Source organism: Syngnathus floridae, chromosome 13 (assembly GCF_059516105.1).
Source record: "Syngnathus floridae isolate MCC-2025c chromosome 13, RoL_Sflo_1.0, whole genome shotgun sequence".
Taxonomy (NCBI): domain Eukaryota; kingdom Metazoa; phylum Chordata; class Actinopteri; order Syngnathiformes; family Syngnathidae; genus Syngnathus; species Syngnathus floridae.
In genome coordinates, this window is record NC_142425.1 from 14,370,278 (window position 1) to 14,385,163 (window position 14,886).

General features: G+C 45.0%; 1 protein-coding gene across 2 annotated transcripts in view; it reads right to left on the minus strand.

The window, feature by feature from the left end:
• The window catches only part of col24a1 (collagen type XXIV alpha 1), a 34,996-nt gene that overhangs the window by 12,304 nt on the left and 7,806 nt on the right, over nt 1-14,886 (minus strand). For both annotated transcript variants that reach the window (XM_088393995.1, XM_088393996.1), the window contains exons 4-31: nt 13,890-13,943; nt 11,978-12,031; nt 10,358-10,411; nt 9,860-9,913; nt 9,222-9,266; nt 8,791-8,844; nt 8,375-8,419; nt 7,756-7,809; nt 7,629-7,673; nt 7,454-7,507; nt 7,211-7,255; nt 6,494-6,547; nt 6,275-6,319; nt 6,004-6,057; nt 5,833-5,886; nt 5,347-5,400; nt 5,017-5,070; nt 4,867-4,920; nt 4,203-4,247; nt 4,039-4,092; nt 3,843-3,887; nt 2,603-2,656; nt 1,874-1,927; nt 1,255-1,308; nt 1,001-1,054; nt 841-894; nt 698-742; nt 129-173 (exon numbers count right to left, since the gene is read on the minus strand). In XM_088393995.1, coding sequence (XP_088250121.1) covers nt 129-173; nt 698-742; nt 841-894; nt 1,001-1,054; nt 1,255-1,308; nt 1,874-1,927; nt 2,603-2,656; nt 3,843-3,887; nt 4,039-4,092; nt 4,203-4,247; nt 4,867-4,920; nt 5,017-5,070; nt 5,347-5,400; nt 5,833-5,886; nt 6,004-6,057; nt 6,275-6,319; nt 6,494-6,547; nt 7,211-7,255; nt 7,454-7,507; nt 7,629-7,673; nt 7,756-7,809; nt 8,375-8,419; nt 8,791-8,844; nt 9,222-9,266; nt 9,860-9,913; nt 10,358-10,411; nt 11,978-12,031; nt 13,890-13,943 — 1,431 coding nt within the window. The remainder of the gene's footprint in view (nt 1-128; nt 174-697; nt 743-840; nt 895-1,000; nt 1,055-1,254; nt 1,309-1,873; nt 1,928-2,602; nt 2,657-3,842; nt 3,888-4,038; nt 4,093-4,202; nt 4,248-4,866; nt 4,921-5,016; nt 5,071-5,346; nt 5,401-5,832; nt 5,887-6,003; nt 6,058-6,274; nt 6,320-6,493; nt 6,548-7,210; nt 7,256-7,453; nt 7,508-7,628; nt 7,674-7,755; nt 7,810-8,374; nt 8,420-8,790; nt 8,845-9,221; nt 9,267-9,859; nt 9,914-10,357; nt 10,412-11,977; nt 12,032-13,889; nt 13,944-14,886) is intronic.

Genomic DNA, 14,886 nt, shown 5'->3' on the forward strand with positions numbered 1-14,886 from the left:
TGCACTTCATGAGTGGAAAGAACGTTTTCACATTTCGGACTATGTAGGCCATAACTCAATGGCCATTTTTTGTCTTTTACTGCGCAATCTAAACACACACATTAGTGAAGAAAGTCAATGTTTCTCACAGGCTTGCCAGGGTGTCCTCTCTCTCCTGGAATGCCAACTTTGCCCTACAGACAGATAGAGAAACAAGTCTTTGAAGACATTTCACATCCATCCATCCATCCATCCATCCATCCATCCATCCATCCATCCATCCATCCATCCATCCATCCATCCATCCATCCATCCATCCATCCATCCATCCATCCATCCATCCATCCATCCATTCTCTGAACTCAGTATAGCGCCAAGTTACACACAACATCATGATTGTGAGCTAAGTCTACAAATCAGCCACTTGTCGGAGTGTTCTGAAAAATGGGTCATCTTTTGAGTGAGTAATCTCATATTTGTTTTCTATGTTTTTATTTTTCCTAACTTGTCCAGAATAGGTCACTCACAGCATAATTCAGAGTATAACTAACATGTTTGCCCTTTCAACTGCTGTCTTAAAAAGAATTATTATCTGTGTGTGTGTGCGTGTGCGTGTGCTGTGCTGTTTGTCGTAAGTGCAACACACTACAGGATCAGGAAGCACACAATTGCTCTTTTTTTCCATTGCATCTCTCACATTTCCAAGAGTGTTACTTACTAGAAATCCTGGTTCTCCTTTTAAGCCAATATCACCAATTTCCCCCTGTGCCAATAACACAATGACAACATGGATTTGATTTTTATTTAACTATTCAAAAAAAAAAAAAAACATTTGTATAGGGACAGTCAACAAATGTTTACCTTGGCGCCCTCGGGGCCTGGTTCTCCCACTGGGCCATCGGGACCTCGAGGGCCCTAAGGGTGACACGATGTCGAATTTGATGAAAGAATTGACATTTTGCCTCAAATAGGCGAATTGATGAATAGTCAATGGGTTGAATGGATTGTGGAGACTGCTTACCCTACGGCCCTTTGTACCGCCACTGCCGGGACTTCCTCTCTGCCCCTGTGGACCCTGCGGCGGGGGGAAACCCAAAAAAAATTTGCAATAATGTTTGGCAAATACCATGATGTGAAAAAAAAAAACCCACATTTTGAACATGTTTTATTCCAGAGTATTTTTTGTAGGTTTAACCCCCCCACCCCGATTGATTCACACACATACATATGAACGCTAAGAAGCCAAACTAGCGGAAGTGAGGATCTGGCACTTACAGGTGTACCTTGCATGCCGATGTCCCCGGGACTCCCGGGCAACCCTGGATATCCCTGCAGTCAAGCAAACGCCATACATTAAAAAAACACACACCAAAAAAACGGAATGCTCCACAAGTATCCACATTGACCTGCCCCTCCGCATTTGATCTCACAAAAACATTCAAAGTTCTCCTTACATAAGCGCGCACACGGGCAAGTAATGTTTGAATCATTCAGCCACCAGATTCGTCATTCGCTCGTACGAGCAGTCAGCAATGGTTCAGTAAGTCTTCCGTCCAACTAGGTCAGGAACGGTGCCCAGACTCTTTAAGAGAGTCCCGGGCTGTGAGCAATGCAGCAAAGCGACTCTCCACACAACTACGCATGAGATGCACTCTACTACAGCAGAACCATGGCGAAATGATTCCTTTATGTTTGGCTTGTGGAGAAATAGGGAATGCATTTTGCTGTTAGCAGCTGTGCGCTGCCAAGACTATTGTGACAAAAGATGACCACAAAGCATTATACACACACACACACACACACAATTGAAAATAAATAGCCTTTTTTTTAATTACAATGAGGGATGGAGTTGTATATTATTACCTCTGGAACAAAATGATGAATTCATACTCACTCGTGGCCCTTTCTCTCCTGCTGGACCTGTTGGACCTGTTGGACCACGGTCACCCTGAGGGGGGGGGGACAGCAAAAAAAAAAAACAACTCAGAGATCGTTATGCGATGACCGCACTGATAGAAGAAACTGATTTACATCCTTTCTCAGCAAAGAGGAGTTCAGAGGGTCAGAGAGACAGCTGGAAGCATGTACGTACAAAACAGTTGGTGACACGCTGCTCAGTGAGGTGAACAGCACACTTTGCAAAATGAAGCGCCTTCTGAAATCCGTCTACCCCTTCAACATCGTGTGTCAAATCATGATTGAAGGCTTTTCAAATCTCCAGATGTCATTGAAAGAAATTCCCGCCGATTGTATGACATGAAAGGAAGGTGTGATTGGCGCTGACAGAGCCAACCAGGGGAAGGTTTGATGCTTGAGAATTAACAGAGGAGCTTCAGAACATGTCCTGACACACATGTCCCGTGCTTTGGAATCAAAAGGTGCAGGTGGAAGCGCCATGGTGGAGGGAGTAGTCAATGCAGAGGCTTGGAGCCTACCTTTGATTGAAGCAGAACTTTTCAAATGTACTGAATCATTTCTCCGGATAGCAAACATTAAGCCTAACCCATAACCTGGAAGCCGATCGTAGGGGGGCAGGAATCTTGTTTTGGATGTGCTTTGTTTATCTAAGGCATGTCTTCCTCTATGACAAGGCTCACTGATGCTGACTAAAAACACGGGTTACCTTTTCACCGGGATTTCCCGTCACGCCGGCCATTCCTGCGAGGCCTACAAGACCCTGGAGAGAAAGAGAGAGACAAAACATTTAGAGTGAGCGTGTGCTCTTCCCTCATCTAAGAGTTATTTCCCAACTTCTTATGACACTTGGAATGCAAGAGGTCGCTCATGGAAGCACTGAGGTGAGGCGGGGCTGCTCTCAAGGAAAAGGCAGCCATTTGACCCATGAAGTGTCAAGTATTCAACTCCAATTCGTTTCAACATCTGACTCAACTCATGTTGACTTCCTTGATGAATCAATTCACAAGACCGCAATCAAGTCAAAAGCAGCTCAAGAGAAGTCATATGTCATGCCTCGACACAGTCAACTCACGGCACCTCCATCAAAATGTTTGAAATGGTTCTCTCATAAGCGCAGAGCCTATTCTCATATTGCGCGACGACTTCAAGTGCTGGAGTGAACGTGGGCTTAAGCATGAAGCAGACAGTAGCCTCGAAAGAACTGAACACACTAACTGAGTCAGACAAGAAACAGACGGCCAAGATTTAGGCAAAAGCACTTACTCAAGGGGATTTTCTTTTGGATCCAAGAAAAGCAGCAAGGGATTTAACAGCGGCCAGGGATGGGATGCACATCCCTTCATTAGGACAAAAAGTGCTCCATTGTAGAGGATGCTTTTAATGACACAATCTATAAGATGGGAACTTCTTGCCAGACTTTATGAGCACTAACCTTGGCAACGTGTTTCTCATGCACATACATTATCAGCGTGCAAAGTGACTCGCTGACAGGAACATGAAAGCAGATACTAGGTTGACATGAACGACAGACATTTCAGCACTCACCTGCTTTTTGCGCGCTGCTTTTTGGGGGGGGGGGGGGGGGGCTTAAAATGGAATAAAGCGGCAAACTCCCCACAGTTACATCAATTGCGTTTGACTTGACTTGGGCTATGTGTCTCTGCTTAAGCTACAACAGTCAATAAGGGCTTTTTTCTTCATCCACTCTATTTGTGGATGTGATGTGAAGGCGTCATCTGGTCCTCCGTCCATGTGTTTAGAGCAGTGGTTCTTAACCTGGGTTCGATCGAACCCTAGGGGTTCGGTGAGTCGGCTTCAGGGGTTCGGCAGGGCTGGTATGATATTCCCCCCCCCCAATCATAGCATTTAACTGCCAAGCGTTCATGTAAATGCACAAGAGGATAGGAGTTCATTACTGTCGTCCTCGCAAGAAAGCAACAACTCACTTGTGCTCCGATTTTTCCAACATTTCCAAGGTCCCCTTTCTCTCCCTGCAAGAAGGAAACAGCAGCAAAGTGATTAGCTTCCTGCAATTACAACATTTCTCTTGAGTGCAAGCATCCGGCCGGCCTGCTCGTAGCTCGGGGCTCTCTCTCTCTCTCTCTCTCTCTCTCTCTCTCTCTCACACGCAAATGGACTCACCGGCAGACCATCTAGTCCAGGTTCACCGAGGTGGCCTTTCCTTCCAGGTCGCCCCTACAAGAGTGACGCAGCCATTCAGAACACATGGTGCTACAAACGACACCTGCAAGAATCTCATTCAGAGTGAAAATAGTACAGTTGTGTTTTTCCCAATCATTTCTTACAATTGGACCGGGATTGCCGGATAGGCCAAGCGGTCCTTCGTCACCCTGCAAACACACCTTACAGTCAATGAACTGATGATGTCCATGAAAACAAACAACGCCACACGCCTAATCTCTGGAGCCAATTCAGTTGGTAGAATAAAGAGGCGCTTGGCTCACGTTGGTATGCTGCGAGAGTACACACCCCGCTTGTCACGTCTTCAAATAAAGCCAGATTTAAGCATGGCATCAGTCATCTTACAAAAGGGCTGGCTTTCGCTCTCACCTGGCTCGCATTGTGCAATATAAGTCGCTTTCTAAAAATGGTAGCGAAACATAATCGTACGTCGTGTGCGTATCGTCAACAATTTTGTACAGCTGAAACCGCGACAGATGCGCTTTTGCCGATACTGCGACTGTTTCGTCTCTTGCGGACGCTGCAATATTCAGCGGCCTGGAAAGCATTCAGCTTTGTTTTTAGAAGCACCCAATGTGATTCATGACTTCAGCCGGCTCAACGTGTTCCAAGTGACATCTTAGACAAAAGAGACAGGTTGTCCTATCGGATATTCATCTTTCCTCACGCTACTATACCCCAATGGAAACGTTCCATTTATCGTGACAGAGAAAAGATACGCTATGAAGTCATCGAGTCAACGCTTTGCTTTGCATCGCATTGTCTTACTTGCGTTCCTTTTGGTCCGATCGGGCCTTGGACACCTTGAGCACCTTGCAAACCCTGAAACGCAACACATTGAATGAATGCTTGGAATTTGGTTTGCTTCGGTATGGTGAGTTTAAAACAGAAACACAGAGAAGAAAGATGGTGCTCTACCTTTGGTCCGGGTGGCCCATTTGGCCCAGGCACTCCGATATCTCCTGGAAAACCCTACAAAATAGCCCCGTAGGAATCCAGCTTGCTCATTTCTGTTTACATTTGCAAATAGCAAGAAATCTCCTTTGTGCTTCCAAAGTTATAAAAAGAGTCTGGACACTGCGGACACGGATCGGCCACATGATTTATTGGCTTAGGTCAGTCTTGAGTCTCGCCTCAGACTTCCCGCGGACAAGCCACGTCGGGCGTTACAAATGTCAATCAAAATGTTCCTGCATACGTATCTTTCCACATTCAATCATTGTCCACCAGAAACAAATGTCAACGTACCTCTGGGCCTGGAGGCCCCGGTGAGCCTTGTGGTCCAATATCTCCAATAGGACCCTGTTGAAACATTCGACTGATTTTTGCAAGCCGTCATGAGTGCAAACAGACTGGCATTTGGAATGCGATGAAGGACATTGGATCTAGGGGACTATTCTCCATTCCAGTATTGTCTGACAGTAGCATTTTGAAAGATGACTTTGTGAAGACAAATGATGCTGCCTTATGCCACGGCGAAATCATGAAAGTTCAACTTTTAGTATTCTTTTCTCCAAATGAACACAAATTGCTCCTTCGAGAGGTGTTCCTCTTCTTCTTTCTTGCCTTGTTTCTGTCACAACTGAGCAAATCAAAGGCTGTAAACTGCAAACCATAAGGTGATAATAACTCGAGTTTACAAACGATCCAAATTTGCCCAGATGCGGCGTTTCCATAGCTTTGTCCACAAACCAAACGTGAATAACACACACTGACATACTGAGTCAACCATACCGGTGGTCCAGGTTTTCCTCTTGGCCCAGGAGAACCAGATGCACCAGGAACGCCCTTGAAATACACAAGCACAAGGACACCCATGAGCGACCGCAGTAGCTATGGCATCAAAATGTACGATGAACTAAAAAGCAAAGTTCCGTGAGCTCAATTGTGCAAGATCATACATACCTTATCACCTTGGAAACCCATCTCTCCTGGTTCACCCTGTTGTCCGACTTCACCCTAAATTTCACAGCATCGTTCAGAAACGACTGAAGCCATAGCTGAGTGCAATGCAGCGTTCAGGATTCATTTCGAAACCTTCATCAACCAAGTCAAATTGGGTGGCCTCTCTTCCAAGAAGTGGATGGGATATTTTTCGCTTACGGGGAGTATGAGATTAGCCACTAAGGAAATCGAGCGCAATCTAGCACAATGTAAAAATAAATATTTAGATCACCTTATCACCTTTCAATCCAGGCAGGCCAGCTCGTCCGGCTGGTCCCTGCCACACAGAGACGACAACAAAACAAAGGATGAATGATGGGGAAAAAATGAACAGCAATGAAAAGTCCCCAAAAATAAAAAATAGATCCCTTTCATACATTCGTAGCAAGAATTTGCGCATGAAATTTTTCAAACTCAGAAGGATTTGAATGACCATTGCGTGGTTAACTACCTTTGGCCCGACGACACCGGCCAATCCTCGAGGACCTTCGGGGCCCGGGTCACCCTACACGGAGAAGGAAGGAAGGAAGGAAGGAAGGAAGGACATGCTGTACAAATTGCAAGCAAATCAGATGGGCCGGAAAGAAAAACATCCAATCCTTGTTCCCGTCGGCTCACTTTCTGACACTGAGCATCATCGCACACTGGCACACACATCAAATACATTCCAGAAAGAACACTTGCTGCTCTGTTTTGCTTGCTCTGATTGGGTTTCAATCAATGAATGAGCACCACACTGTTGGCACAGACACTAGCAAATGAAAGCGTGTTTTACATGTCAAACTCCAAATTCACTCAAGCGTAGAATTGATTAAATATGAATCACATCAAAAGGCGGATTAGGGAAGTGTTTTGGTTTTCACGTACAGCAGCATTACACCAAATTATTTCAAGGTATGGCTAAGATGTGGCTCAGCGTTTATGCCCTTGCACAAAACGCCGCAAAGAGGAATGGCCCCATCGTGTCTCAAGGCAAGTGCAACATCATCCTCATCATTACTTAAGAGCCACGTTCTGAAGGCAAGGGAAATAGCATCATCATCATCACAAACGGTGCACTACAAGCAAGCATCAGTACATACGTATCTGCCAAAAGATGAATGAAATACGGATTCCAATCAGAGTCACGCAATTCAAATCGTGCTAAGACTGCAAGACGCATACTTACCCCGAGGCCCGGAAAGCCGGTAATACCAGTCCCACCAACAGGCCCCTGTGAAACATCACAGCAACATCCTAAATAAACAGGACAATGTACGGACTTCGAGCTTTGCAAATTCTGCATTCCTACCATTTCAAGTTTAGCAAGACATTTCAATCATCAACCTGGATGAAACATACTCACTAGTATGTCCTGCATATCAGCATTTGAATCATTCTTGGCCATGGCAACATGTCCAGGCCTTCTTACCTCGCTGCCATCGGGACCAGTCGCTCCCCGTTCACCGACATCACCCAGCGCACCCTGCGAGGAAACGCCTTTGCATTCAATCATATGGACGCATTACGCATGCCGTGTTAGAAAAGTTGCCTCCTTTCATCGCGTCGTGTGTACACACCAAATCCAAAATGAAACGGTGTCTTACTTGTCTTCCTTTGGGACCAGGTTTTCCAGGAGGGCCAAATATGCCCTACAAAATAAGTCGAAAGTACAAAATAGGATTAGGATTTGATCGATTGAGTGATTGACTGCAAGAACTTCAAATCGCTCACTCTCTCCCCCTCCAGTCCTGGTGGTCCAGCTATACCAGGAGGTCCAATAAAACCCTGCAAATTGTCCGATAACAATCAGATCATGTTAGAATACTTTCAGAGACAAAGAAAGAAAACTTCAGGATTTCATTCTGCAATCAGCTAACTTTGCATTTGTCCATCTATATCGATTGATTGATCTCTTGAAGGGCATACACGTACATGTCTGTGAAAGGGATGCACGCTATTCATTTTTTGCTGCGATGCCGAGGTGAGCCCGGGAACACGTTAAGTATTCATGAATGCTAATTTAGGATACAATGTTATCCAGGGGTGAACTTTCTTTTTTTTTATTATTATTCTTGGGGGCGCATCACAGGAACTCTTTGCACTAAATGTTTGAGTAGCTGACCTACATGAAGTCCCAATAAAGTTGCCCATCCTGTTTTCATTTCCCCCATTAGTGGTCCCATCTCATCTCTTTGCAGTGATCTTTGTGTTCTATCTGTCCTCAAGCCTGACTGCAGCCGCTGTTGTTTGAAAACTAACTGGAACAGGACTGAAGGTCTGACACTCTGCTAATCCTTCCAGGAAATGAAGTGTTTCTGAAGACAGAATATGAGGAGCTCGTACTACTTACAGCAACCCCCTTGGGCCCCGGGTTACCTTCTGGGCCAGCGGCGCCCTGTGACAACGGAAAGACAGCTGATGAGAACTTTGTTTGGACGTAGGAAACGCTCAAACAACAAATGTGGAGTCAAAACTAAACACTGATCTGCACAATCATTCTATATATAGAACAACCAGTCACGACTGATAATGATTAAAAGAAACATCTGGTTTACTTGCCAATCCATAAAGCAATGTGAAGCATCTTATATTCTTGCCGTACTTAGACATAGCAAAGATGTTTCTTCCCAACCTCATACTACATACTGTTGATATATGAGAAGCCATCTTTTTTTTTTGTTTTTGTTTTGTTTTGGCTCGCTCTGGTGGAGAGAAAAAGGAAGCAAAAACAATAGAAGCATATTTCGGGGGTAGTTTTCACTGCACCTGCCTGCCAGGGTAACCTGCAGAGCCCACTTCCCCAGGAAGTCCCGGTACGCCCTGCAGGAAGGAGACAAACGGGCTCATGAATGAACAGTGAACAGTGAACAGTGAATAGTAGGTAGATTAGATGGACGGATAAAGTGAAAGAGGAGAAACAAAGTCAAATGGGTGTTGGCAAAACTGGAATAAAAAAAGCACTGTTCATTCCAGACAGGCTCCAGCAAGACAACCTATCCGCTACATTGCTGCAAGACTTCTCCTTCTGTTTCGACTCAACCAAGAGTGACATGAAATAGTCTTCATCTACATCCATGATCATGAAAAAGAACGTTTGCATTTTGTCTGACTTGATGCAACAATCATTTCCTGAACGAGCTACGACAATATGTACAATACCATACGAGATCTTTCGTTTCATAATACTGCATACTTACTCGCTCTCCTGGCAGCCCAGGTGGTCCTGGATAACCTTTCGGACCCTTAAGAATGGAATAAGCAAATGCATTTTGAGTATATACATGCGTATATGTATACGTTCCATAAAATGACTGTATCAGCGATCACAGACTTGGCAAATAGGTAGGTGAGAGAAAAAGGTTGACCTTGCTACCAAAGTGGACTTTAACAAGGGTGGAAAGACGAAAAATGACAGACAATGCCAAGCCAGCCTACTCACTTCTAACATTTGTCCATTGCCCAGACACTAAGTACATATTCATTTTGAATTTGGACACACATAGTATTGTGCGCATCATCGACATCAAAACCACCAAGAGGCGAATCCGAAACCATCACTCCAGACTTGAACTTGGTGTCTTTTTGCAAGCGCAGGTCTCCGATGCTATGGTGGATTGACTCCTTGACCCTGAGCAGAGAGTTGGCCTTTCCTCTTTCACCTTGATCTTAAAGCATATCGCATTTGACAGAGAGCACCCTATTTCACTGAAAGGCTTACAAACTTGAAAGAAGCCACACCGCATAGAAAATGACAAAACTCAAATAAGCAAATGTTAAGAAGCTTACATTCCTTAAGTGACTCATTTATTGCATTTAGGAACAGACCGAATCTTACCTGCAAACCTGGAAAACCGTCAGAACCGAGCAGTCCGGGTGGACCTTTGTCACCCTTTGGGAACAAAGAAAAGAGAAAAATACAATTGCAATCGAGCACCCAAGTATTGTTCGTGGATAGAGTGATGATGCAGAAGCTGATAAATATGTATGGGAAAGTCCATTTGATGGTAGCCTTCCTATGAAATACGGCAGCACTGATTTGCCAACAATAAAAAACAGAAACCTTTGGACATGGGAGTCAAGATTTCAGTTGTGGCTACAAAGATATCCATCTCTTGGAAGTTACTGTGAGAGCTTCATTTAAAGAAGACGTGTAGCTGTGTTGCAATGGAAAATATGGAGTACAAAACAGAGACGAGTATGACATCTGACAAAAGGGAGCATATGAAGGAAAAAACACGAAGAAGGATAGGCTGGCTTCCCTCCCACAGCCACAGCCACAGCCACAGAGAATGGGAGTCGAGACACACACAGACACTGGCGGCAGATTGCTTACCTTTTCTCCTGGTGCAGCTTGACCCGGAGACAGCCCCGGGTCTCCTTTTGCACCCTAGATTGACAAGGTCACAGGTGAGGACATGGTCAGTAACCCAAATCTGTTTCGCATTCATCAGCCAATGACAGCGAACCTGTTCTTGTAACTCACGGACATCACAACCAAAAATCCCCTGCTAAACATTTTAGTCATCATATCCACAAATTTGGATGTGGTCATGCTTATTCAACACTTCTCCTCTCTGGAAGAGTACATCATTATTATTATTATTATTATTATTACGGCTACATGTGAATTAGCGGATATTGATTTATGAATGTCAGCTGATGCAAGTTTTCCCAAACAGTGTTTGGCCATCTGTATGTTCCCTCTCAAAGATTGGATTTATCTTTCCCATGCACCCAACGGCAACGACATGACTCATCGTATAGATCGTGTAATATGCTATAAAACATCCCGCTAAGCGGTTTGCTAAAACTGTTTGAAATCCTGCAAAGACATCAGCAAAACATTACGGATTGTGCTGCAAACACTGAAACTTCAGGGACCTCCTCCACATGTCAACTGGATCCATTTTCCTGCTTTGGGGGAGAGAGTCACAGTCCCTCATTCCGCCCACAGACAGCGGGCTTTAGATGGGACTATGAATCACAGGAAAAACACTGGGGCAGGCATTAGATCAGGGGCGCAGATGGGATCTTAGAACTGGGGGTGGAGGGCGTGGCGGGGGACCAAAGGATTTAGAAATAAATTGGGATAGGCCAGGAAGAGGAGTGCAATTTGCATCATTTGAATGATTGTGACTTGGTTTTGGTCCGAATCTAGAAAGGAAAGGGCGTTCTCCGGCCGGGAATACGGTGCAGCTCCCGGGGTGCTCTGTGGCAGCCCGATGACGACAGTGACTCATGCGGCCAAGGCTAATGGGACAAACACCGGCTGCTGACGCTTCACGTCGCCGACATAATGATGCCTTGGATGGATCTTTCTGGACGGATCTCTCGGGATCATCTTGCGCACGCTTTGGAGCCAAGCCTTCCTAGAGAAAAACAAGCTCGGCAGCAATCAGGCCCAAGCTTGCCCGCTCAACTCACAATGTGACCCACTGTAGGTTAGGCCTGGCAAACTTGATGGGCATAACACTTGACGAATCATGGCAATTTTCAATCCAATCGGTTACAACGCGACTCTCATCCAGCTGGGATGGTCTCCTAGGTGCATTTGCATATTGCATATATTGCCATTGCATAGGCGCAATTTGCTCATCCGACAAAGATCAAGGCTCTCGCTTTCACCTTTTTCCAAACAAGGGCTCAAACACACGTCCTCGGGCTGTTGCAATGTCCTGTCATTTGTCAGTTCATGACCCTGCTATCCTCCCTTAACAGTATTTGGCAGCTCAATCTGCCAAATGACGATGAATTTCCCCCACACTTTCATTCACACAAAAAGTGTTTTTTCATTTGCTTCTGTAAGCAGCAGCAAGAGGAACTGCGTCCATAAAAAGCTACTTAACTCCATTAGATTGGGATTGGCTTGGGAGAGTGGAGGAAAGCCATGTGTCTCACCATGCTTTACATACGTACTGTCAGAAACCACAATCAGAGATGTCCGAGCGCTCACCTTGGGTCCAGGTGGTCCTGCTGGTCCAGGTTTTCCGGCAGGACCGTTGGGACCCTGAAAGAGTCGAAAAAGCGACAAGATGGTAAATGCCCTCTCACTGATAACGGCCAAGTACTGAAAGTGACTCATCTACAGTAATGAATAGCAGCTGCTACGTGAAGGCTCGCTTTTGGAAACATCTTCATCTTGGCAGGCTGAGTCATGAATAATTGAATTTCTTGCTGACATACACATATACCGTCTTAACAAAAATCTTTGATTCTTTTATACAGTGCAGTCATGGCAACCTTTCTTTTCTTATATTATTATGATTATTATTATTATTATTGTGTTTGGGTTTATGTTTCATTTTCATGTACAGTCTTTTATTTTAGCTGCATATTTTTCTCACGTGCTCTCCAAGTTAAATTGCTATTTGATTTTTGTGCTGCTGCTGCTGTTGCTCTCCAGTTTGTTCAACTTCATTCATATATCATGTACGTAGCTTGACATCAATTCATGGAGCACCTAAGGCATTTCATTCCTTTAACTTCTGGTATGCAAGAATTAAAACACATGCACAGACACCCACTCTTTCTCACGCACACACACACACACACACACACACTCAACCAAAGACACACAGTCGCAGGCACACACTATAAATATGCTACATTCCTGCACATGTGTATCCCTGCTGCTTCCAGGCCAGACTACCGCTCTCCAAAGACTACACTGGAGCCAAGGGCCTGGAAGAAAAATCTCGAGTTTCATTTCAAAAGTGAGGATATTTCATGATTATTTATTGCAAATAGCACACAATGTCAAAAACGATTTGGGGTAACGTTCAACCGACTATTTCTTTGTATAAGCGTCAATTTGAAAATTCATCGTTCAAAAAAATAGAATGTCTTTTAGTATTCAAACGATCATTTTGGTTTTGAAAAAAAGCTTCACCTTTTCGGAAGACATCGGTTACAGAAACATACTACATTTGTAATTGCCGCTGCTCTTGCACCGTTTCTATTTTGGAATTAGCACGCACTTGAACTTACATATGAGCCGATCTTACCAAGGTTTCGAGTAATGATAATGAAGCCACATATTCTTTGTTTTTAGTCCAGTACGGTAAATGAGTAGAGGAAAGAGCCACAAGCCCCAAACGATCCCAGCTTTTCCCTTCATCATGCCTTGATGACTGAATCAATCCCTATCAACATGCAAGGAAATTGCTGGAAACAGCACCTTCAAAGAAACCATGTTTGTTTCCAAAATCCTCCACCATCTGCGGTGGGTGCCACAGTTGAAAGGCTTTGATAAGACTCGGAAGCAGAGTACGTCTGTCACGCGATGCTGAGCCAGCAGACAAAACCACAGAGTGACCGCACAGTGCGCCAAACTTCCGACCGCATAATAACTCCAAGCCTGGCTGGCTCTGTCGCGGCGTGGTGACTCAGAGGCTTTCCATATGTTCTCCAACCTCTTACAAGTTTGACTTTTGACCAGCTGCTCTCATCTCCATCATCGTAACAAGGCAGGAAAGTGGAAGCAAAACATGGCATTATGTAATCACGAGCATCATAATGGTCATATGGTGATGGATTGAAGAGAAAGACGTATATAGCTGGCTGATGAAAAAGCTGACACAAGAGTGAAACCTCAAGTCCATGTCCAAACATCTTTTTTTCTGCTTCACCAACATTTCCGCAACAGAACAAAGTAAAGGACGGGAGTTGGATAATAGAATGAAAAAAAGTCGGTCTTTTCCTGAGGCGTGAGCTTATGTGGATTATTCCTTGCACGTACGTACGTACGTACGTACGAGAGTCAAACAAGGAGGGCAAAAAAAGCTCCTCCGTTGTTGGACGTCTTAATGCAGCCTGCCTACTGTATCTTGCTTTGACATGTAGCAACCTTTGCTAATCTTACTCACCCGAGAACCTCTTGCTCCTTGACGACCAGGTAAACCAGGGGGACCGGGAGGACCCTAGAAAGAGAAAGAAAGAAAAGGAGAGCGAGAGAGAGAGAGAGAGAGAAAAGAAGAGATTTACAGCATGTTAATGGCAAGCGATAACATGCAGCCTCCACAGTCAATATGTGCGATTTACACAAGAGCAAAGACGGCTTAAGTTTGGCAGAAGAGATGGATACTATCAGACTGTGATACGTTTCAGCCTTCACTTAAGGCATCTATGTTGTGATGTTGAGGCCAATGACAAACACTGATCTGATCTGATCTGATCTGATCTGATTGGGACATCCCTGCCTGCCTGCCTGCCTGCCTGCCTGCCTGCCTGCCTGCCTGCCTGCCTGCCTGCCTGCCTGCGTGGCTGCCTGCCTGCCTGCCTGCCTGCCTGCCTGCCTGCCTGCCTGCCTGCCTGCCTGCCTGCCTGGCTGCCTGCCTGCCTGCCTGCCTGCCTGCCTGCATCTTTTGATGAGCAGCAATGTCCTTGATTTCTTTTGAAATTGCATGGCTTGAGTTCCTTTCTTTCAAACAGACCATGAATATTAGGTTTGAGCGGTCAATAAAGCACATCAACCAACCCAACGGCAGTGACGCTGCAGTTATGTTTATCATCCAAAAATTACATTTGAAGATTGTAGAACATTTACGGAGCAACCTGTGCATCCCCCAGTGAACTACTTGGACGCATGCCTGTAAGGCAGTGGAATACAAAAATACAAAAGCACGCCTGTAAGGCAGTGAAATCCTCCCCCTGAGGAAGGAAACCAGCTTGTTTCAAAGTTGGACCGCAGAGGTCATGAAAGACAGAGGCGCTGAACTTCAACTGACCGCCGTGCATTCAAAACCGCTCAGTGAGAGTAGCCAAGACATACAAACAAAAATAAGAGCAGAAAAGGCCAAGTAAGATTTTGCGCCAAATTGTGTCGAGATAAAAAGAAGCATGCAAGCAGTTGCTTTTGAAGCT